This window comes from Agelaius tricolor, unplaced genomic scaffold (genome assembly GCF_023055355.1).
Source record: "Agelaius tricolor isolate 1412-34295 unplaced genomic scaffold, bAgeTri1.0.p SCAF_3, whole genome shotgun sequence".
In the NCBI taxonomy this organism is placed as follows: domain Eukaryota; kingdom Metazoa; phylum Chordata; class Aves; order Passeriformes; family Icteridae; genus Agelaius; species Agelaius tricolor.
The window spans coordinates 22,609,111-22,634,144 of NW_027269263.1; the positions used below are offsets into that span (position 1 = coordinate 22,609,111).

Genomic DNA, 25,034 nt, shown 5'->3' on the forward strand with positions numbered 1-25,034 from the left:
TGATGACCGCATTGATTCTCAAACACTCCAGTGCCCTGTGCCACCCGTGGAGATGAAATGCCAGAATGGCAATTTGGTTACACTCAGCCTCATGCACAGTAAGACACTGAGCGTCCAGCAATACAGAACTTGCTTCCAAGCTGTGCTCCCTTGCTCTGACCAGTTACAGATGTTCCTGCTGCCCTTTTCCCTGTGTCACCCCCTTCCCTGTCATGGGATGACCAATGTTTATCCCACTTATCTAAGAAGAATCCTGTGGTGGGATAACCCCTAAGAACTGTAATGCTATGAGCCTTAGTCACTCTAGTTCATGTCTGTGCCCAGTAGATTCTCTCTGGCAAACCAGGGAGAATTGGGGTGTGTCATGGTGTTCCTTACCCTACATGGCTTTTCACAGCATGTGCTTCTTCTGTGTGTCTCTGGCAGCATGGCCTGGGCCTCCTTCACCTGCTGCATGGCCTCTGCTGTCACCACTCTCAATACCTACACCAAGACGATACTGGAATTCAAAAGGAACCACATCAAGGGATACGATGGCACCCTCAAGGATCACCCTCAGCACCACCAGTGCTTCATACAGCAAATAAGCAGCTACTATGAGCCCAAAGGCAAGGTCTTCCATTCAGTCTCTGAGGGAGTTGACTTCTACACTGATCTGCAGCAGAAAATACTCCAGAGGGAACCAGAGCTGGACCTGGATGAAGTCTTGGGCCAGACAATTGGGGAGGATCGCTGTTAGGGATGAGTGTACAGGGACAGAGCAGCAGGGTTTGGGAGGAACAAGAGCTCTGAACCAAGCACTGGCACCACTGGCAGGTTTTGGGGAGCTCTTCCAGGCTCTACAGGGAGTGAGGAGGCAGGCACTGGGTCAGGGCAACTAGAGTAGAAGTATGGGGGTCCTCCCTGGTCATATACAGTGTGATGGGTGCCCTCTTCTGACAAGGGTGAAACTGGAGGGACATGCTGGTCTCCAAGCACTTTCAGAGTTGAGTCAGATGTCCTGATCCCAGTATTGCTCTGGGGAACAGATAGTCAGCACCATCCAGATGGCAAACTGCACTGCTGGGTGGTGTCACATTGCCCTTCCATCAGCACCTCCAGTTCAGTGTTCATATTGGTCAGCTGTCACCCTCTCTGAACACCCTGCTTATTCTTAATTTCCAGGCCCAAACTCTTCTCCCTGCCCCCAGATTAAAAGTCCTGCTGCAGTAGGAATAGGGGATAGCTTTCAGACATCTCCTCCTCCCTCCTATCTGTAATGACTCCCACATGTTCCCTTCTTGCTTTTTGCCCAGAAATCTCCCATTCTGAGGTACTTTGCTGTCTGCCTCTTTTTACTGTTTCTTCATAACCATTAAGAATTTGGCAGGACTTTTGCTTTTTATGTTACTTCTATTCATCTGTTCCTTTTTGTCCATTGTAAAAATATTGCAAACAACCCCTGAATCAGAACCCCAAGCAAACTCATAATCTCTCAAAGGTGAAACACTGGTTCACATGACACATGACGCTGTACACAGTATTTATTTTGTTTCACTGCAGTTCAAATACATTTTTCCAACAATATACAGACAGACTCTTTATTCACAGTGGGGGTGGGGGGGGTTGTGGGCAGGGTGAATTCACATTAAGGAGGAGCTAACATCACTGCTCTTGAATATCAGTTCTCTCAGGAAGAATCTCAGAAGTAACTACTTAGGTAACAGCCACTTCACCTTTCCCAGCAAGGTGGTGGCTGGACAGGAGGGAAGGAAAACTCCTGTTTAATCCCTCATACGTTACTGGTCCTCACACTTTCAGTCCTATTCTGCAGCTCTGTTAACTGACACTAGCTCTACTATAAACACTAAACCCTGTCTGGAGGAAAATGCCAGGCCTAGAGCCATTGCTACAGTTGTGCTAATATATACAAAGCTATTTACACAAAAATACCATTAAACATATACAAACTGTTCACAGCTCTGACATTAGGAGATCAGGGCCCAAAGACCAGCCTTGGGGCTTGCAGCTAAACCTGAAGGGCTATCCTGGAAGCTTTATATAGAAATGTGGGATGATGGAAAGGGTGATACAGCAAAGGGAGGTGTGAAGGGCCCAGGAGAGCAAACCCATGGCTAATGTGCCCATCTGGAAGGAGGGTTAAAGTCTGCTATCACCTCATAACTCATGGGGAAATGTGGGAAGGCTGGAAGGGCACGTGCTAGACAGAAAAGTCCTTTGCAATCCTCATCTCAGCATGGCTCTGTTTAATATCAAAGGCCAGGCTTAGAATGGCATACTAGGAAAGGAGTTCCTATATTGTTGCCCTAAACTACTGGTGGGGAACTACCAGGGTATCAAATTGTTTCACTTTTATATGTCTTTTCTACTACAAGAAAATTCAAGTGCAAGGGAGAATGATGGCACACTCTGGGACACAGAGTGGAACACACCTAACACACTGTGAACAAATGTGTCCCAGGGGTAGCTTGCTCCTCCTGGAGCTGCACACAGGGCTGGGCTGGCAAGGGAATGGCAATATTGAGCTCAGGATAGGGTTAAAATGCACAGAAAAGCTTTCTAGTTCTGTCTCTGAACCTCCAAACCCTGGGGCAGCAGCGTAAGAATCAGCTTTTCTGTGACAAGACTGAGTGACTTTTACAGTGACATTTGGGATCTGCTGGACCTCCTATCCCAAGGGGGCTGTGATACATTGGCAAAGGGAGATTCTGCCCATTGGACTGCAGTCTGATGTTACAGTGACAATGTGGGTTCTTACAAACTTTAAGGATGGAGAGAAATAAACTGTGAACCTTTCACTTCTACATCACCCACATATGCCTGAACTTGGTGTCCTGAATTTGGAACTGGGAAAGAAAGACACAAGTGTAAGGGGCTGGCAAATGCTGTGGGGACCATCTTTCTCTAGATCAGGTAATTCAGCCAGAGAACTAGCTTGTTTGTGAGTCTGGCAACAGCATGGACAAGAGAGCTGAGAGCACAGGAGAAGTCGTAGATAAGACTAAACCTGCAGGAGTCAGACTTCTCTCCAAAAATAAAAAGATTAAGGGTGTCCTTTAGCCACACCACTTGCCTTGACTCATCATGGCTCACTCTAGGCATAGAGCTTGTTAGACTGCTTGGGAACACTGTCCGGACATAAAAAGGTGTGTCCTAAATCTCATTCATAAATTAAACATACAAAAAATATACATACATTGTATAAATTAACACATATATATATAAAGCCTGATTTTATATATATATATGTATATAACCTCTAAATTCACATTTCTGTGTTACCTGGAAGGAAGCATGCAAGAACAGCACACGGAGAGGGAGTTGCTGAGCAAGGTTTCTCTGGTACAGAACAGGTCTGCCTAGGACAAACCTGCCTCCAGCAGCATTCCCCAGACAGCTGAAGAAAGGGGAAGTGCTTTTAGACCCCCATTCCCTCTATATAGCCATTTTCCTGAAGATACACAGAGCAGCTTCCTATATTCCCAGTGCAGGCCACAGGTCCAACCAACATCTGAGGAACCACCAGGCTAGAACTGAAGAAGGAAAGGCAAACAAACATTAAAGCCAAAATCTATTATCATCCAGTCTGGAAAAGTAAAGTCAGCAACAGAACATGGGCACCACCATATGGAGGACCCTTGCTTGCCCATGTCAAAACAAGTGATCTCAGTCCCACCTCTCTGATCCCTCTGCAAGTCTCTCAGTCTCTTATGATCATCATCCCTGCTTCTTTCTAAGATCCTGGGCTGTGCTCAACTGCCTAAGTACATCTTTGCATCACAATCTGTCCATCTTATGCCCAAAGGGGCAGCCAGTCATCTTGCAAACAGTCATTTTGCATCCCACCAGTCTCCTTCCAACCCAAAGAGCACCTTAACTGCGTCTGTAGGGAAGAGATCAGATGTTTTCAAAGGCCTGGATTTCATGAGGGATTCCTGCACAATCTCACCTTCTGAGGAAAGTCAGCAAATTTCATCCGGGCCAGAAATCGCCTCACTTCTCCACGGCTGATTTTTGGAGTCCTGCTGTCCTTTAACCACACCATTCGGCCCTGGCTCATCATGGCCCACTTCAGGCCCAGCTTGCTGACCGACAGAAATCCTGGCTGCTTTTCAGAGGTTGCAGTTGTTGTCACAGTGATGTGAAATGCATCCTTTTGGAGGTCATTAATTCCAACTGGTCCATCAGAAAAGGGCAAGAAAACAGTGGTGAGGAGGAAATGATTATGGTTCTTCCTAAAGAAATGTTATAGCCCTTACTCAATCAAAACATCCATGAGACTGATAGCATATTCAGTCTGACTTTACAATTCCATGTACTTTAGTTGATAAGGGAATATTATTTTAATATTTTTCCATGGATAGAAACTGAAATAGAGATCAGAAATGGAAGGGTTTGGTTCCAGGTTATGTTTTTTGGGCTTGACATAGGATATGAGCATATTTCAAGAATACATTTCACTCTCAGCTCTCCTTCCCACACCTGTTAGTAGCTATTTTTTACCTCTATAAAACTGGAAATTTGTAAAGCACTGGCAAATCAGGTGACTCCAGTCACTGCAGAATGATCTGTACAGACCTCAGAAATCCTAGTTTCTAAAAAAAAACCCTGTAACAATAGTATTCTATTTGTTCTTGCCTGAACTGTGTTTTTGATTCAAGTCCAATTAGATGTTATTACTATGCAGCAGTTTTTCTACACTTCCTGGCCTACTTCTCTTAGTTCTGGATGAACTGATCTTTTATCCCACACTCCCATGCACAAGAGACTAGTTATTTGCTGAATTGCTTTAGAAAGAGCAAGAAAGTTGAACAGGGACTGTACAATCTTGTACAGATGTTAAATCCAGATCTACTTTTCCCTCAAAACACACTTATATATTTTGATTCCCCCTTACAAAAATAAAGAGGAAGTAGAACAGCTCCTATCCCAAAGAGCGGGAGATGACCAACAAAAGCAGAAGTGTATCTGAGGTGACAGAGAAAAGTCACAGAGTGATTTTTTTATGCACAGCATTAAATTCAAAATAGCTCCATGGAAAGCAACACAACTTCTCTGGTGTAGAACATGCATTAAACCTGCCATTGCTTAAACATGTAAGAAACTTTGTGAGTGTTTTATTTGCAAAGTAGGGAGTGGACAGGATGCTCCTTCAGAAGGAAGATGAATCCTATTTCCCATTGTCATGCTATGTGTGGTGGACTTTTGGTGCTCCCTTTAAAGGCACAACTGCAGCCCATTGTTTCTCACAGCTACTTCTCTCTCTCTATTTCTAGTCTAGGTAGTTTCTCCTCCATTTGTACTCACCTGCTGAAGCAATGACTTTGTCTGTTGCATTGGTGAGGTCCAGAAGGACTGTAGGAAAAACAGGATGGAGAAGATAGAGGTGGTGCAGCCCTGGGCGCTCAGGTCTGGGACCAGGTTGCTGTTGGAATGAAAGACACAAAAACATTAACAACTGTTAGCAAAGGGGAGTCCAGCTTTGTCAAAAAAATAAAGTTTTCTGACACTGTGTTGTTTTTACATGGATCAAAGAATGAAAACGTGTGGTTTTACAAAGATTAAATCCTGAAACCATTTTTTCCCTAAAACAGAATTTGCTCTACAATTTCTCTTTGATAAGGTTGAAATCTAGCTCTGTCATATGCAGCTTGATGGGCAAAGCTACAGTCTGGAAGTTTGAGTCTCAATGCCAAACTGTGTGCCTGCATGGACAGAAGGAGCACTCTGGGCTGGGAACAAATCTGCAGTTACAACTCCTCAGTGCTGCATGAAAAAATGAAATTCACAAATTTTGGGGTTTGTGGATGCAAAACTTCTGTCAACAAAGCTTTACAATGAAGAATTTGCACACGAAAATTCCTGTGTTCAGGGTCAGAGAAGTCAGAATGTCAAAGTAAGAGATGTCCCTGACAGCCTTCTCATATAATAGGTTCAAGTTCAATGACAATAGGAATAAGAGACAGACATTGCATGTGCTCCACAGAGAAACCTCAAAGTGAAGAAAAGATGCATGCTTACCAAACTTCGTAACACAGGCTTGGTCTCATCAGCCCAGAAAAGAAAAACAGACTTCTTGTCCAAAGTCATGACTGAGAGTGCATCGAGCTGTTGCCTCTGCCATGGAAGTTCCTGGTTCCAAACAGGGAGGCCAGATTTGCCATCTATCACCACCACCTCAAGGCAGGGAGAGATTGAGCATTAATGGATGCCAAGGCAGAGGTATATGCAGAGCCCCCCTGCAGAGGCATGGCCTGTGTCCACACCCTAAGGAGTGCCGGCCAAAGAGAGGGCAAAAGCAAGGACCAGAGAATGTTTGTCGCTTTTTACCCAGCCTACCCCACTCCTGTGCTGCCACTGCCCTCCCTGCCTTCACCTGTTTTACCTTTTTGTTCCCATCTCCAGTCTGTGCTTGCAGCATGAAGTCCAGAGTTTGGTCAGCACCAAAATAACCTGGTACAGGCTGGCTGTAAATTTGGAAAAAGAAACACTCAGCCCCATGGTAAAAAAAAGTAATTTCAAATGGAGGCAGAATAGCTGCCTTCATCCTCCATTCTGCCTATTAAAATGACAGGATTTGTCAGGCTAAATAAGGTCTTTCATTCACTCAGAACTATTGTGACTGTCAGGAGTCATTTGTTGGTGGATCAGAAAAGTGTAAAATGGTAAAGTGGCCCATGGCACTTTTCAGCCATTCTTCAGAGTTGTCTGTGTGGGGGGCATTGCTTGATGGGCTGTGTAGACATCTGTTTATCCCCCTGTACACTACTCTATCATCCTTTCCTTTGCATGAGAACCTGTACTGTTGTTGCTATAATTATATAAAATTACCCAGCCCTTCCAAAATGCACTGGCACATTTGGCCTCCTGCAGAAAGTGGATTTCCCAGGCTGCCTTAGCTGTGTGAAATTGATCTTAACAAACTCAACATTAATGTCAGCCCATGATTTCTTGTATTGTATTCTTACTGCTGGCAGGTTTACAAGCCTTTTGGTGACTTTAAGCAGGTTAAATGAAGTCCCTTCTCATCCTCTCCCTTCTGGGTGACATAACACATTAATATCTCTCATTATAACTGTTTTTTAACCATATTCCTTGCTTTTGGCTTTCTAAGCCTTGCCTCTGTCTTCCTTCAATCCACCACAGCTAGATGCACAATTCTAAATAAGCACAATTGAGTCCACAAAGTTCACAGAACCAGAGATTTTATGGCAAGGCAGGATCAGAGTATATCCTCCCTCCTCCTATTTATGACAGATTTCTGTATTTCACTCAATTAACCAGGTATCAGTAGGCTGGCTTTGCCTCATCTTTGATGAGATGAATTCATCACTTTTCATGACAGTTAGTTCTAATGATTAATTTCACCCAAAGAATCATTCCTGCATCTTCATTCTCCTGAACATGAATGGCTTTTGCTCCAAGGCACTTGTTCTTGCTATGCCTGTTAGCTTCTATTTCCTTCACACGCTTATGAACTCACCTCTCAGCCTTCTCTTTGATCATATAAACTCAATAATTAAAATTTTCCATGCCAAAGCATTTTTTCCAGACCTTTTCCCAATTTTTTCCATCTTCCCCTTTAAAACATGCATGACAGAATGGTTCCTGAACAGTAATACCACAGCACCACAGTGGCTTGACTTTATACTTACGACATCAAACAATGTCATTTGCTTTACAGATACCTCTGGCAACCAGGTGTTGCCTTCAAGGCAGCCTCATGAGATACTCCTATAGCTTGAAAGCTCTCCAGTAGCAAAAGGAAGTAGCAGACAATTCTATCCTATGACCACAAACTCAAAACATCTCCTAAGGTGCCTCTGCCCTTATGGGTCACAGCCGGTGGCAGATCCCACAAACGGAATGCACACAAATGTAAGTACATCGGATGCTACCAATCAAGTGAAAAATCCCCTGGGCACTTGCTCAAATGAACCAGAAGGTTAGTAATTATTCTGCCCAACAGTAATCCCCCCAGCAACCTGCTATTAATCCTCTCTCATCTGAAACATCCATTTACAACACAATTTGCAACTGCTTACTCAATTTCATGGTCTCTGAACTTCGCCCTTGTTTTATGACTACTGATTCTCCTTTATGGTTTTCCAGGGATCTTGTCAAAAGTTATCTGGAAATGCAGCACATCTGCAGTAGCCATGTTGGTTTTCTCAGAAATTATTCCCACAGGCGTGGACTCAGTCTGCCTGGATGAAGTGGTGTGGTTGGGGCAGGTTTACCCAGGAAAAGGAGTGCTCACAGCTGCCTTGTAAGGTTTTTTTAACAAGGAATTCAGTCTGTTTGACTCTGTGGTAACATCCCTGACCTGAATTTGATGCTTAAGTGGAACTTAAGTTCTAAAAAAATCCAAGCAAACCTCTTAATTAAATGCTTGCCCACAATACATTCAGTGCAGTAAATTTTGTCTTTTTAACTCCGGGAAAACAGGTAGTCCAGGACTTTAGCACAGTAGCCTAGAACAAGAATTGCTTTCATTATTTTTCAATGACTATCTGCCAGCTCCTCTACATGTATTGTACTCTGTCCCTTGGGAGGTCAGGAATGGGAAAAAGCAGCAGCCTTGAATACTAGCTGCCCAGAGATGTTGTGAAGTCTCTGTCCTCGGAGATATTTAGAACCTGACAGCACACAGCCCTGAGTAATTTGCTCTAGCTTGTCTAGAGTCTCCTTGAGCAGGTAGGTGGGATTAGGAAATCTCCAGAGGTGCATTCCAACCTCAACCATACTAGTAAAGAATGGTTTTCAACCCTTCTTGATCTGTGTATTCCAATTTATTGCTGCATCCATTTAGAAATTTCTTGTGTATAACTGATTCTACAGCACCTATGAAGTGGCTTTGCTTAGTCACTTTACACACACTTGCCCTTTAAACTCGATGCCAGACACATTCAGAAGTCTGCAGATTCTCGGCCCAAAACACTTCTAGTCCATTTCCTTTCCCCACAGCATGATCAACTAGCCATAACTCATTCCTAAAGTTGTGGCTTATGTCACCCATCAGCACTCAAGAATGTGGACATTACCTGAATATCAGAGATAGCTGAACACGCTTTATTTTTTTCCTTAATGAAGTTCCAGTGCCTTCTTCCCGTTTATGCTCTTGACAGTTGGGTAAGACAGAGCTGAGAGATGCTCTCTTTATTCTCAATACTAGAGCAAGCAATTGTTTCCCATGTAATTTCCCTCAATTGTGCCCAACTGCCCTTTGCAAATATTTAATACTGGGAGCACTGAAATTGCTGGTTATTACCAACCCACAAGATCTGGAAAATTACTTAATTCCCATGTGTGAAATTAGAGGATGAGCAGTATTATTTGAAGGTTTACATTTAGTATAGATGCTGACTGCCATCAAAATGCTCATTTTCAACTTTCAAGGAACATTAAGATCTCTGGGCCATACTCATTCATCTGCTCTAAATTTTTAACATTACTAATGTAACTGATCCCCTCCACTGAAGCCCTGGACAGCAAGTGGGCTGAATCACACATCAGTAATCCACTAAATTTCAATGCCACACTATTCCCATTACTTCAGTGTTGGGTACCTGAATCAAGCCCCTTATTTGTGATCATTCACAAGCACACAGCTCAAGTCCCCAGTCTTCTGTTCCTTGCTCCCCCTGCCCTCCTCACTTGGCTCAACAACACATACCTCCAGTACTGAGATTCCTCTTCAGACTTGGAGAATTACTGTCAATTGCTTTCTAAGGAACACATGTGCTTAGAACTGAAAGTTGGGAAATGGTACAGGAAGAAATAGGACAGAGAAATGTTCCCAGCAAGTAACCTGCTGATATTCTGCAGCTCCAGGGTCCAGCGGCGCTCCAGGTCCTGTCCCCTCAGCAGGATCAAGCTCTCTTTGGTTGTGATGAGCAGGTTGCTGCAATTTGTGTCAGGTGTCTTCACTGTCTGCAGAAAGTCAACACCCCCACTGGCACAAATGGAAAACAGAGGAGATCAAGGCTTGTATCTGCACATCTCAGCACTAGCTGCCTGTCCTGTGGCAATTCCTACAAAAGATGAGAACTATACTTGGAGAAGTCTATCTTTTCCCCAGTCATGTGGGCTCCTCAGTTAAGTGAACTAAATTCAAACGTGGGGTCTTCTGAATATCATGAGTTACTATAAAAAGCGTGAAGTTTGTGAGTTCACATTTGCTCCCTCCTTTATTCCTATCGAGGCCTGCCCCACAGTTTGGCAGTAAAGAAGAATGAGCTGAGAAATCCAGGCCCACACACACTTCCCAAAGAGACTCCACTAGCTGGGAATGCCTCTTTTTTTCCCTTCAGCAATGCCTATGGGGCTGAAGAAAGGAAAAAGGAGCAGCAGAAGCTAAAGACTCCCTTTTACGATACTCTGCACTTCTTTGGCTAAGACAACCAGAGGACAGGGAGGAAATGACAGGTTCCCCACAGTATTCTCCAGTTGTCAACTGGACAATGAAGAGAAGGGCAGTATTGAAGTAAAAGCAACCCCCTCTAGGAGCACTAGTAAGTGCCTACCCTTCTCTTCCTCTCCCAGAAGGAGCAAGATGACAAGTCCATCTTGTACCTGTAAATGTCAATGAGCTCTGACAGGTTGACAGATCTGCGCTTTTCCCACTCTGGCTCCTCCTGCTGCAGCATTGAAGGAAAGTTGTCCCGGTTTCTGGCTTGGGTAAAGATATCCCTCAGGGCAACAGCCTGAACATTACCTGCCAGGAAGAGTAAATATGAGGATACTGACTGCAAAAGGGAACCCAGTAGAACAGAGGGTAATTGGGGACCACTGCAGTTGTGGTAGAAGGCAATGAAATGCCCAGAGCTGGAACTTCCCTGGCATGATGTGCCTTTGGGAAACTCCTAAGTATTTGAGACTAGCAGGTATTGGTGCTCCTGTACTTTTCCACACCATGGCAGTGAGACTTGTGCTTTTGCACTGTTAGATTTTACAGCAGAAGGCATAACACAAGTATCCCAGGGACATTCTGGACCATTTTAGGTAAAACAGATGTTTTCTCAGGAAGGTGAAGTGCTGCAGAGGCAAGGTGCACCTTACCAAAACCAAACAGGATGTAGATGGCTCCCCGGCTGGTGATGTGGACTTGGGGGCCAATCACTTTCCCTTCTCCATTGGTGCTGTATCTCACAGGCCCACCCAAAGCAGTTCCAGTCTTTCCTGATACCAAGATGAAAACCACATCAGGCTGCAAGGAGAGAGAGACAGAGATTTTTATCAGTGCTTTCAAGCACCTCTGCACTCAGAATCTTCTCCCAACCCCATAGCATGAAGCTGCACTGATAATTTCCCCCTCAGCAAGGTCTCGTGTTTGCTTTCTCTTTGCTCAGTCTGGCTTTCTAGGCATCTTAACATTCACGTTTTTCTCTTCACAGAAATGGATCAAATATGAAAGGGAATTCAAAAATCGGAGCTCCTCTAACAAAATCTATGTTAGAATTGTGGGGAGGCATGAGCATAAAGGAAATCTGCATCTGAATTAATCACACAATTAATCTGAATTAATTAATAAAAGAAAGTATTTCTTTCTTTTGAATAAGCTAACTGCTCCTTTCTCCAGAGATCCATCCCTACACTGCTGCTAAACACTCACTTCAAACCACACATTCACTGAACAGAAACAGATAATTCTCAAGTCTCAGTCAGGTGCAAATAATGACCCTTCTGTTCATTCCCAGCTGTCAAGAATGCAGGTAGTGTCATTATTGTTTGATCTCACTGCTCTGAGCTACTGGAAGAAAAAGGGTGCTTTTCAGCAAAATCCAAGGGAATGAAAATTAGGGGCTCTTGCAGCTCTGGTTACAGTCCTTCCACATCAGTCTGTTTTTCCTCTACACAAATAGTAAAGGTCCTTCCAAACCTTGAGCAGGGATGTGCTGTACCTGTGTCTCTGTGAGAACCAGAACAACAATATCCCTAATGCCATCTCCATCTACATCTGGAAGAGTTGCAGCTGGTGCAGCCAGGATCCCACTTGAAAGATGAATGGAGTTCAGTGTCCAGATGGTCTTGCCTGCGGAAAGAACAGCATAAAAGAGACCTGTACTTGGGGAACCAGAGGGCATCCCTAGAGGGTTCCACAAAATCTTCTTGAAAAGGAAGCAAGAGAAATTATTTCTCCCATTCTGTGTGAAGGGGAAAGACACATCTACAAACTGAGACAAACTGCAGTGGAAAGCAAAATTCTTCTCCCAGCATTTCTTCAGATTGCCTTTGAGTCAGGCCTCAAGCCCTGCTGTGCTTTCTTCTTAGCATCTCTATAAAAGACCTGAGCCCTATATAATTTCTGAAACAGGAGAGAATATTTAAGGTTCACTTTACAAAGGAGAACCCAAATGAGAGTGCTGCTCTGCAGGACAGCAGTTGTTTGCCTCAGCCAGCAGTAAAGGCTAGGTAAACGTGAGGAAAGGAAACAGATGGACAGTTCTGATACTCAGAGTGCAAATCTGTGTCTCAGTTAAATTCCCAGCAGCAAATTACCACTCCAGCATGACATGCTCACTCCACCTCAGGGGGAAAGCATGTTAACAGACATGATGTCAAATGGTTCAGCAGTCCAGCACGGACCCAGCTGGAAACCCAGTAAAACCAGACTTGCAAACTTGCAAATAAACATTAAAAAAGAAGGCAACAATTAAAATTTGATGCTTTTAGTTTTTCATCATTCTTTTGCCAACAGTTCTGTTTTAAAATCTTTAAAAATGTTTTTCTGCTTTTAAAATCTTTAAAAATGTTTTTCTGTAGGATGCCCCTGAATAACAAAGTAAACCAAGGGCCAAACTTGTACATTACTACTGCTGGTAAAGGAGGCAGCTCATGGTCCTGACCATGCAAACACTGTGCAAGTAACCCAAGTCCCTAAAAGCATTTGAAAAGTGTGGGAAAACAGCTGGGGGTAAAATTATAGGAAACTTGAGAAGTTATATTCACATCCTAACAGAAGTTCTAACAGTATGGAAATAATAGGGTAAAATACAGTTGCTGCTCCCTGGATGGAATGTGATTGGCATGCCTGAAACCTATTCCACCATGACTCCACACATCCACAATCTGCAACCATAGCACCTACTAAAGGGGATGGAACAAAAGGTGGGGTGGGAATACCATGGCCAGACTGTAGAAATCCTTGCAGGGAGGGGAACTTGATGGTACAGTGCAGCTGATAAACGGCACAGCACCCCTCAGCCAGGGGAGATAGGAGAAGGTGTCTTGTTGCTGAGCCAGCAACTGTGGTGAAATTGTTGTCCTTGGATGAACTGGGTTCATTAAAACCTAACTGTAATATTAACAAACACCTCCATCCCAAAGTTACCCACCTTCAAGGTACCTTTTGGTTGATTCCAAAAGCAACCCTATACCTACCTATGGCTATTTCTGCCAATGAATTAATGTGGGAGACCAAACAGCAATCAGAGAATAAAGGTGTACATGATCAAGGGATTAAAAATGCAATATTCATTCATATCTAATCAATTCAACTATGGGCCTAACTTCTCTGCAAGGTTTCCTGGATGTTGTGTATATCCTTATGTAACTTCTACAAGAATGCTGTTCAGCTTTGCAGTGCTGTTAGGTAGGTCCTGAGTTGTACCAGCAGCTCAATGCTAATGAGAACAGACTTTACATATTTTTTATGACATGGGGATGCTACAGGGTAAGATTAACACTTTGAAATATTCTGAGATGTAGGACAAGGATGCTGCCACAGAGATGAAATGTTTTGGATTCTCTTATCCTGTGTAACTAGAAACACGTTACTTTTGACTCCATTCCGTGTGTCATGAAGTAATAGCCACCATGATGTGTCAGAACCAAATCATTCATGCTTATTAGTCCTTTAAAGTAAACAAAAAAGCAACAGCACATTTCTAATATGCTGGTAGCTGACTTTACCTGTGGAGGCACTGAGAAGGCTGAGGAATTTCGATGTTCCTGTAACAAGGCAGACAGGCCCTGCAGCTGCCCCCAGTGACAGCCCATTGCACTGCACACTTTGCGTCTCCTCCGGGAGCTGGATGGACCACAAGGTGCTGCCATTCATACCAGAAAGTGCCACCACAGTTACAGAGGGTCTAGAGACACCTAGAAGAAGCAGGAAAGAGAGAATATAATCCCTTGGTGTCAGAGGGATTACTATGACCACGTTGCCTTGGGTCCTTCTGCTGGAGATCCAGCTCTAGCTCCTGGAGCTGAGCAGTTCAGACAGACAAATCCACACTGCCTGAAAGCAAAGGTCAAATGTCACCTCATGGCTGAATTTCTCTGCTGCAGAGCCCAGCAGTGGGCTGGGCTTGTTTGGAGCAGTGGGCTCCAAACAAGTTGGGCTGAAAATCAACAGCCCAGAAAATCATGAAAACCTGAGCTCATTGCAAGAAACGTGGTCAGCTGGGCAGAGAGAACCAAGTTCCTGCGGACACTGTGCTCAGTTGTGGTGTCTTCCTCCTGTGAAATTTACTGCTGTCAAATTAGACTGATTATTCTGATCCCCTCTCCCTCAACAAAACACCTAGCACCAAGGGGAAACCTTAACTGACTCCCAAGGCAGATGTGACCTCAGATGAAAGTGCTGGTTTGTCTGTAATTCTGGAGGCAACAGAGAGTGACTGGTGACTGGAGAGTGCTTTCCTTTGTTTTCCAAAGGAGTTTCATTATTGTGAAAAACGGATTGAATGCAACCAATTGGTGGAACTTGGCATTCTTTTTCCAATTCACCAGTTAGCATAAAATAATTGTAAAATAAAGTACAATTTCTGTTGGTTCTGATTCCAAATGTGATCAACTTGTAGCTCAGCCTGCCCTCAGACTTCAGTGTGGTTACTGTAATTGATTTCCACCTAGTATGGTCATATCACAACTTAAGATGAACTCCCACACATTTCAAACTAACAACAGACCAAGCCAACTTCTATCTCACTAGCATGTGACCTGATGACACAAAGGGCATATAAGGGCCACTGGCTAAACACAAGGCTGAGTCCAGTCTCTAAATCAAACTCACTCTCTTCTCAAACTGAAAATCATGTGGCTTGTGCTTAGGGGGTGCCCCAGATCAAGTTATCTTTGTTACATTGATAGGGACCAAGAACAACTAAATCCTGAATGCAGGTCACAGCTGTTGTGCCTACAAGCTGGAGAAACAGTTAACAATGTTGCAGATTACTCCACTGGGTGCCTATTCCAAGCTTATCTCTACTTGGCACTGTGTGAATGCTCCAAGCACAGGCTACAGGTAGCTGATATCCAACTATATGAGTTTTGGATTGTGATCTGCTTACACCTGTTTTAGTGTCTGTTTTTTGTCTTCCAGCACAGCTACAATCCAGGATGCAACTAGGTATGACCAGTTTCATTCAGCGCATGCTGCCTCTATGTATATCTGGGACAAAAAATAAAAGCAATGTAATGGCAAAAATACAGCGTGCAAGTACAACTAATATAAATGGAATACAGCCTCTCTGTCAACCCTGTCTTCCTTTCTCACTTATTTTTTAAGTTACTTTACAGTTTTCTCTATGTTCATAGGTTTTTTAAAGGACTTGCTGTGAAATACCACAGGCCTTGCTTGGGCCATGGAGAAAGGCATCTTCCCTATCCTCTAACAATATTTTTATTACCTCTTTGAAGAGCCAAGGCATTTTGCTCCAAGAATTTTCTTCAGGTTGTGCAATGTATGCTTGCTCCCTGAATACATCTCTGAGGCAGAAGAGATTCACCTGGCACCAGGCCATGCCGGGATAGACAGTTGCAGTACAGCAGGCAGCTGGGAACCTCCAGGGCTTCAGAAGCCCAGTGCAACAGGATGCCACCAGATCTGGCAGCCCCTGTGTAATGGTGGCCAGCATCAGCAGCTTCTGCTATGTTACCTGAAGGGTGTGAGGACTAACCAAAAAAGCAAAGCAGCCAGGAGGAGGAAGCAGGGCAGCACCTGCTAAACAGCCAGGCACAGTAGCTGCCCCATTATCAGACTATTATTTGTGAATTAACAGCCTGGCAAGTATATGGCATGACCTGGAGAAAAAGGCAGCAAAGTGAGGGTGTTTCTAAAAACAAAGTGAAGTGTGCACAAATGCAGGACAAACAGACAGAGTTGCCCCAAGATGAGGTAAGAGCAAACAGATGATGCTGACCAAAATGTATAGGAGCACAGGCTTGTAATGAAAATTTTAAGCATGACCAACCACAGGCACAGTATACCAGCAGTTTTAAGGGACTCTGAAAAGAGCAATGCAGTGGATTTGCAGTGGCAGGGACTCTTCCTGTGTGTAAGACAAGCATACAAAGGTCCCTACTGACACATTAAGAGGAATGGAAAGGAGCTGCAGTGCTTACCCATGACACTGGCATTCATCAAGGCAGTGAAGACAATGAGGATGTCAGGGAGGCCATCACCGTTCACATCACACAGCTCCAGTGGGGATAACACACCACCTGCAAAAATAACAGAGTTACTGCATGCCAAAAAGGCCACCCAGCTCATTTTTCACACTGGGAGAGGAGGGCTGGTCCAGAAATGAGACTTGTGCATTGACAAGCCTCACAAAGTCTGCCAAGGAACCACCAAGGGCAGGCAGCTCACAACATGGTAAGATCTTTAATTTCATGAAAAGACAGAAATGTAGCATCTGGGTCAGAGAAAGGGAAAGGAGAAATGGAGTAGCTAACAGAGAAAGATTCATGTTTCCCACTTCCATTTCTGAGGCAATGTGGAGCCATGTATCTTATGAAAAGCTTGGATTTGGAAGCCAGGGGCAAAAAGCAAGGAGGCAGAGACATATGGAAATCCTGGCAGAAATTATTTCACAAAACAGTGTTACTTTATTGCAGAAACCAGAATGGGAGATACCAGTGACCCATACAGGATGACAAAAGATCTCAAATGTTGATTTATGGATTCAAGCAGGACTAAAAGACAATAGAATAGGGTTAGTTAAGCTAGTTAGAAGACAAAAAGACTTCTATCCTTCTCCTGTTGAACACAACCACATACTTCAGCATGGAGGTACTGGTAAAGTCCAGGCTGTAGAAAGGGAGGCACTGTATTTTAAACTGGGCTGGGCCATCTCCATCTGGAACAGAGCACAACATCCAGACAAAAAGGCAGGATGGAAGAAGAGTCAAAATAATTTTTGATGTTGGCAGAAACAAAATTTTGTGGCACTGTTATGTGCGGATGCCAGATTTCACATGCCTCAGCTTCAAGAGTGAGCAGGACACAGCCACCTGTCTGTTATTTTGGAGCATCTGCAGTGGTGAGGAAAGGCCTCTGCTCTGACCTGGCTCTCCCAGATAGGTCTCTCCCACCGATGCCCAGCCTGGGAGCTGCCACCTCCCCCATGCCAGATGCTGTTCCTGGGGCTTTCTCACCTGCTCCCTGACCTAGGTTGCGGTTCCAGGTGTTATGCAAGTCTCTAGGGGGACAGGGAATTAGAAATGCGCACACCAGCACAAGAATCATCGAGATCACCACAGTGAGCAAAAAGATGGCAGTGCGCAGGTATGGCATGAGGGAGGGAGCAGCCTTCTGCTCCAAACTCCCAGCTGTCTCGGCAGGATAACCCTCAGGAGTGCTCTCGGACGTGTGCTGCTTTGTCATCCCGACCTCCACATCAGAATCAGGGTCCTGCATCTCTTCAGGGGGGCTCTTCCCATTCTTGACCCCCCCATTCTTCTGGATGTTGAGTACAAGGTCATCTTCACTTTCATCACTGTCAGCCTGAGTGAGGGGATCATATTCCCCAAGGTCTGGGCTCTTCTTTCCTGAGAAGAAAGATGGAGAGAGACAATAAACATGAGTTTTTACAGGATCTCAGTGGAGAAAAGGCTGCAGTGGAGAGTGATACAGAAGGGATGACAGAGTAGTCTGCATTTTGCATGGCTCCAAGTGAGAAGTGTGAGAGAAATGACAGGGTCTCTCTCTCCATGGTTCACAGTAGCATGTGTGGGAGAAAAGATGCTGACAGCTTATTTTCCTCAGATATGTGTGTGTAAACATATATGTATGTGTATGCATGCATCTATATGGAATTCATGGCTGATTTAATTCTAATACTTTCTTGATTAGCAATGAAACATGAAGTGCCAGAACCCAGGACATCTTTTCTAGCTGTCCTGGATAGCTCAAGCTGCTGCCAAAAAGCTCAGAGACCTTGGCACAGAGCCCAAGACACCTGTGACTTTGATTTTGACCCGTAGAGCAAATTACCACCTTTATATGAAGAACTACAAGTCAAGAAAGTTTAAGCAGAATAATAGTTAGTCTGTCACAGAGTGAAAAGTAAATTTTTAGAGTTTTAGAATAGAAGCTCAGAGTCCCAAGATAAAAGAATTTAAGTGTGCCCTGTCCTTCTTCTTTCTTCTTCCTAGCCTCCATCTTCCCAAAGATGTTAGCACTTTTAGATTAGTCTAAAGTAGAAACTCACTGTCTAACATACATGATAAGTATTAAGAAGTTATTGTAAATAATGTACGCATAGTTTTTAGTATGAAAAACAACACCACCTCTGAGGGTGGTCAGTGTGCCTCTGTCTAACCTGCTAAACAGACCTCAGCAAATCAAAGAAAGAATGTTACACATAAGAAATAAACAGCCTTAAAAACTATAGCTGAAGAATCCTGACTCCTTCTTCCACTGCCAAGCTAAGAAAAGAGACTTGTACTTATCTCAAAGTCACTCTGACCAGCAGAAATCCCAAGAATGAAGTCTCCCTGAAGATGAGGGGAAAGAAATTTTGCCCCTTTGGGCCAGTAACATGCTGATGTCTGGAGGAATCAGGGTGTTCCTTCAAGACACCACCTTCTCTGCATGGCTCAGTTCTGCAAAAGGGAATGCTCCAACCCCTGCCTGAAGCAACCACAGTGCACCTGCTCTGCTCCTGCTCCCAGCAGAGCCCACAGCCTGTGCTTAGCCTGGCCAAGACAGATAACTTGGTACTGATCCCTTCAGGTGGTGGTGCAGGAAGGTAGCTCACCTTTAGGTGTCTCCTGCACAGGTGCCCAGCACACACAACCTGCCCCAGGCCCTGGACAGACACAGGGAGTGTGGTGAGGGCAGGTGTAGAGCTGCTCACACACCCTGGCCTAAGGCCAGCACCATCTGGTTATGGGGACAGCAAAGATCATGCAGACTCACTGCCCCAAGCTACGAGTCCAGCATCACGTCTCAGGGAGCTGCCCTGTGCCACAAGGCTGGGCATGGAGCCATGGCCAACGCTCTGAGGATTCCAGAGTCTCAGTCTGGTTCTCTCTCTCTCTCTCTGATTACAAGGTGGGACCTTGCTATCCCAGGTATCTGTCTCATTTCCTTTTGTTTAAAGCTGATCTTAAACAGGAACTGGCTGGTGCCTGAAGATTCCTGAAGTGATACATGCAAGGCATAACTAATAAGCAAAAATATGCAAGCTGTAACCCCTCTCAGACACTAAGATGATGGGAAGGCTTTACAAAGCAGAAATTTTAGGGCTTTCATGATTATTCCTCCTGACTAAGATAGTACACCTTACTTCTGGTTTTCCTGCTAAAGACACTCAAGTTACAGATGTACTGTAGTACCTAGTTAGTGCAACACAGCTATTTTGAATAAACTAGAGTGTATTTTGCAGCACATGTATCCTAGTTCTTCCTCATTTCTCACCCCACAAAAGGACCTTCACTCTCCCTTGGTCTACCACTTACAAGTGGTATTCAGCTTCATTTTTAGGACTTAAGAAAAACTTACAATCCCACCAAAAATTAAATGCCCCACATTAGGTGGAACAACCAGGACAACTCACCTACACTGAACAGAAGGAAATAAAAATATCCAACACGTTCACATATCTAAGACAGACTCTTCCTTTTTGAATCAGGGGTTTCTACAAAAGACTCAAAAACCTGGTGTACATATACACTCCAAAAAACAGCTCCTTGTGGAGGCAGGAACCAAGAGATACTGCATTTCTATGGGTTGGTCTGGTGTATCCCTGTGACACACTGCTTTGTTACACATAGCTCTGCTCTAAACATGTGCTCAAAGTGTCGGCTTTTCAGGAACTCCTGATAACCTTGGCTCCACCCCATAAGTGCACAGAAGGCCACCGACCCTGGTGGCACACAACTCTCTGCTCAGAGGTTGCAGTGTCATTTCACAGGTGTGTAATACTGTAGGTTGTGCTAAAAAGTGCCTGAAAGACTACTCAGTTAAAGCAAAAAATTCCAGAGAGGTCTCGCTGCCAGTGTACTTGCAGCTTCTCACAACAGAACCAGATGTGCCAGTTCAAGCCAGGTCAGAATGGCATGAAAAACAAACGTGGCTGGCCCAAGAGTAAATGGTATTATGCCTGGGAAGTCAAAGTCAGACAGTTGTGTTAACTAGACTGCTCCCAGTTTTGGAAACTGGTGACTTTTGAGTAAAACAACTCAAAGAATAATTATGCTTTACATATACTATGTTTTGTTTAATTATTTTAATTCCAAACAGTCAACCAAAAGACTGGAACCTGCTGATCATTCTTGATGCAACTGAAAGCCCTGGTATGAATTAAATTTATCTGCAACAGTTTTGTTCTCCCTTTCTGGAGACAGAAAGGACCTTGAAAATACGGCTCACCCACTCCTTGAACTGGCAGAGACTGAGATGCTGAGATTGACAGTGGCATCAACCACAGCCTGCAACAGGAACACATGCCCTACTGAGAACCACTGAGCAGCAGCTACAAAACAGCTACTACACAGTAATGACAGCTTCTGATGATCTACATAGCTAAGAATCTGAAGAAGTATAGGAGAGCTATAAGGCAGAGAGCTGCTCAGTCTCAATTCATGTCTAAGCCAGAGTAGGAATCAGAAACTGGCACACCTTCACCTTATCTTTCCCCAAAAAGTTATCCAGCACACCCACAAGGTACAGCCATTCACTAAACTCAGGCATAAAGTGCCCTGAGTTTTGGGTTTTTTTAAGCCAAAAGAAGGGAAGATATTGCCCTTTAAGAAGGGCTGTTGGAGCACTCATCTAGCACATGCAAAACCCAATTGTATAGCTCATCTCAGAGGATTCAAACACTTATCTCCTACTGTTCAGAGAGAGCCTTAACCAATCTGTAGGTGCTTTGGGAATGCATTTGGAATGCTGGCAAGCATGTGCTCTGCTCAGCCTCCCAAGGCTGTTCTGTGCAGAGAACATGTAAATCATGATTCACCTGGCTGGAGGGAGACCAGAAGGAACATGACTCCTCATCTGAGTTTTAGGTCACTAGCTGTGGGAAGAAGGGATAACACATCTGACTTCAACTAATCACCCCCAGATGATTTTTCAGCAGAAAAGCACAAACAAACATAAAAACCAGTAAAGAATGTGTGAAAACACAAGCAGTCTCACACCTTTTAGAGAATGATGATTTATTTTTAAGTGCTTCAGAAGTCAAATTCTTTCCTTTCTGGTTAACAACAAGGCTCAGGCTGGAGAACAGTTTGTCCATCAACAGAAAGCTAACACTGCCTCTGTTGCAAGCAACCAGCTGTCAAGGAATACACACAGTTTTCAGTTTTCCATCATGGAAGTAGAAATGGTAAGATCTGAGCTGGCCTCTTGGTGAAACTCTCACCATATGTCCTGAAAGGATAACCATTGTGTAGCCTTCATGAGAAATCATTCTCTGTGCTAAAGCAAGCTGCAGTTCTGCGGTCTTATGTAGGTACCAGGTCTGTGTAACTCACACTTTGTTATCTGTCCTCCTCCAAAGAGACTCCAAGTGTATACAAACCTTGCATCCACCTCACAGGTATGGAGTTAGTATCAGCAAAGTCAGTTTCCCTATAGCTCTGTGTTCCCTCCCTCCTACGGGTAGAGTCAACAAAGCATCCTCTGCTCTGACCTGCTTTAAATCATATTCCATTTTTTCCATGGCATCAGTGATAAAACAGAGGTTCCCATTCAGTGGCCTGTGGTTACAATCAGAGCAAGTTACTGGTCACATCACCCTGGATTTCCTTTTTCTTTTTCCAGCCACTGTAAGAAAAAGCAAATACCGATGATTTCGATGGAGGCTTTCAAAGACAGAACTGAGGGGAAACGCCCCAACCTATTGGCTTTCAAGGGCAGCAGGTCTCTAAATCACACTTTATGACTTTGAAAATCCCCCATGTATTTGCCAAATGCTATTTTCACACAGGCAACTTGCAGTAGAAGAATGTGACCTCTCAGTGAAGAACAGAGGATCATCGTGCGACCACAGTCTGGAAGGACGGCACCCATTAGGTGATCTGTGTTCAAATAAGGTCCCAGTGACAATAAATTATTCATTTCTTGTGCTGATGGCTTCAAAGATATTAATTGTAATTTTATTTTTCCTGGTTTTGACTGATGGGGAAGGCTTTTCTTTGCACTCACTTGGGAGTGAAAATAGTAGATCTTGGACTTTAGACGAGTGCAATGTTCAGTGCATTATTCCAATGATGGCACAGTGGTTCCAGTACCTACTGTACTAATTTCGTGTCCTGCTTATTTTTCTGGCATTTGACAGGCACCAGTCACTAGGTACTGCAGACATATTTCTAAGATCATACTGATTTTTAAGTAATTTAATGAGATGCAGCAAAAAAAAAAACAGATATAGCAATAGGCTTTCTGCTTTCTCATTGCTGTTGGAAGCTGCATTTCTCAATAATTAAACACACAAGAAAGGCATGATCTCTGCAGTTTAACCTGAGGATTGATGCAAGAACTGTTCTCTTAAATGCAGCTGCAAGGCCTGTTACAATCCTTTTCCAAATCAGTGTTTCCCAACAGCAGGTATCGAATAGATCATGCTGGTTCCAAAGGTCCCAGAAGAGATCTGCACTTCTTATTGCAGTTCCCCATTGGTCACGCCCTAATGCACACACCTACACCTACCAGTTTGCACTCGTCCTACACAGACTTCTTCATGGGAATGTATTCCCTCCCATTTAGACAAAGGTATATATAGATATATGTGCATGTATGTATAAAACAAGGAAGAAACCAACTTGCAAACAAAATTTTTCTGAATGAGACTCAACAGACACCACACAAACTAAAAGTAATGACTCCTGGTAAGGGTTACAGTGGCAGGAAGGACCTTCATGGACTGATGGAGGAAGAAAGGATGATGAGTGCAGCCTCTTGGGCTGGGGCCACGCAGGACCATGTGTTGTGTAGTGCCAAGGTAAAGCCCTCCCCAGCAGCACACAGCTGGGCCCTGTCTCTGTCCCAGGGCTGTCCCAAAGGCAAGACAGGTTAGGAAGAGCAATGAGCTCTTCCCATTGAAGGTTATGCAGCCAGGTGCATTGGCACCGTCTACAGTAAATCCAACAGCAACTAGCATGCTCCCAAGATCTGGTTTGGCAAGGTATTTTAATTCCCTTTTAATCTCCTTACTGAAGAGAATGGCTGTTTGACTGCTGCTCACAGCACACAATAGCCCCTTATGCTTGAATATCCTTTCATCTCGCTGAAGATCTCTGGCTGGAAGGTGCAGAGGCGGCAGGCAGGCTTTAAACATTTACCTGGGTAATTGCACTGGCACTTACCGAGCTCCTGGCCTGGTTTCTGTGGGCAAAACCCGGCAGGAGCGGATCGGAGAGGTCAGCGCTTCCTTTCCTCCCGCGCAGACCCCTCACAGGGCCGCGGCCCAGGCCCCCCTCTGCCACACACGACGCCCTCCGAGCCCCGAGACGCTGCCCCGGCCCCTGTGTCCCTCCCTCGGCCATGGAGCCCGCCGGCCGCCCCTCACCGCCCGCACCGCCGGGCCTAACCCCACATCGCCACATCGCCACATCGCTATGGCAACGCGCCCGCAGCCCTGGGGCAGCGGCACCCGCGCCTCCCGCCATCAGGCCTGCCCCGGCCGCGGCTGCCCCTGCCCGGCCCGGCCCGGCCCGGCCTGGCCCCGCCCGGCGCAGCGCGGCCCGGCCCGGCGCGGCCGGCGGTCGGTCGGTCCCCGGGCGCGCAGCCCTTACCCGGCAGCTTCAGCGCCCGGGACAGCACCGTAGCCATGCTGGACACGGCAGTGCGCTCGCGCGCCGCCCCGCGCCCCGCGCCGCCCCGCGGCCTGCTGGGAATTGTAGTTCCCCGGCGGGAGGGGAGCCCGGGCCCTCCGTGTGCCCGGCGGGCTGAGGGGCAGAGACCCGCGGGGAGGGACGGGCCGGTGGCAGCCAGCCGTGAGCCGGGACAGCCCAGATCTCCGCAGCCTGCCTGCGCGACTGTGTGGGCAAGACCGATGGGAAATAGGCTTGTCATCCTGAGTGGTTTGCACAGAAAGTGCCCGTCCCCTTAAATTATTGTTGCTATAAATATATGCCTTCATTCTTGGAAAGTTTTTGGTTGGAAGAAATCTAGTTGTTTTCTTTTCATTTTGCAATTTTATTTTGCAATTTTATTTTATTTTATTTTATTTTATTTTATTTTATTTTATTTTATTTTATTTTATTTTATTTTATTGTTGTCGTTGATTAATTACAAAAGATGGCCAGGCTGTTTTCCAAAGCTGTCCTCAGCCGTCACCGCAGCCTTCCGAGGTGAGTGAATAAGTGAACTCTCCCTTTCCCACAAGGGGGAAGTTGAGCAAGGAGGGTTTTGTGGCTTCCCCAAAGCCATGAGGCTTCCTGATTCCCAGGCCCACACGCGGGCCCTCCAACCCTGCCACCTCTTCAAGTCATGATTTGTGTGAGAGCTCACAAGTCAACGTCCTCTGTCACTGAATGAGAGGAAGGAATATTGGCCAGATTCATCAAAAGAGACTCTGCCTGGCTAATGAACACATCATGTTTCCTCAGCATCAGCTGCTTGCTTTCCCCTGTTTCAGGTGCTGTTTCTGCAAATAATGTACTCACTCTTTCATGTCCAGCTCTGTCCTGGAACTCCTTGCATAGTAACAATAAGGAGCAGAAGAGAGACACCAAGTGGTCTACTTGGTGAAGAGAGTTTTTTTGGGTTTTTTTCCAGATATGAACAGGAGAGAGAATAGTTCTGATCCAAAATCTTTTGGTACCAGAGGGTTTTTTTCCACTGATGTCACCAG

The 25,034-nt window shown here is 44.9% G+C and overlaps 2 protein-coding genes across 5 annotated transcripts in view; one reads left to right on the forward strand and one right to left on the reverse strand.

Annotated features, from left to right (window-relative positions):
* The window catches only part of GSG1 (germ cell associated 1), a 105,596-nt gene extending 104,030 nt beyond the window's left edge, over positions 1–1,566 (forward strand). For all 4 annotated transcript variants that reach the window (XM_071423102.1, XM_071423101.1, XM_071423100.1 and 1 more), the window contains one exon: positions 427–1,566. In XM_071423102.1, the coding sequence (XP_071279203.1) occupies positions 427–739 (313 nt within the window). In that variant the 3' untranslated portion in view covers positions 740–1,566. The remainder of the gene's footprint in view (positions 1–426) is intronic.
* On the reverse strand, positions 1,506–24,192 carry FAM234B (family with sequence similarity 234 member B). Its single transcript, XM_071423099.1, has 13 exons — positions 23,974–24,192; positions 17,386–17,778; positions 16,351–16,449; positions 13,915–14,103; positions 11,904–12,034; positions 11,062–11,209; positions 10,576–10,717; positions 9,812–9,955; positions 6,386–6,467; positions 6,022–6,177; positions 5,308–5,425; positions 3,950–4,176; positions 1,506–3,533 (listed from the first exon to the last, which is right to left on the reverse strand). Exons 1-13 carry the CDS (start codon positions 24,008–24,010, stop codon positions 3,528–3,530), a joined length of 1,872 nt encoding a protein of 623 aa, XP_071279200.1. The 5' UTR covers positions 24,011–24,192; the 3' UTR covers positions 1,506–3,527.
* Positions 24,193–25,034: the final 842 nt, after the last annotated feature.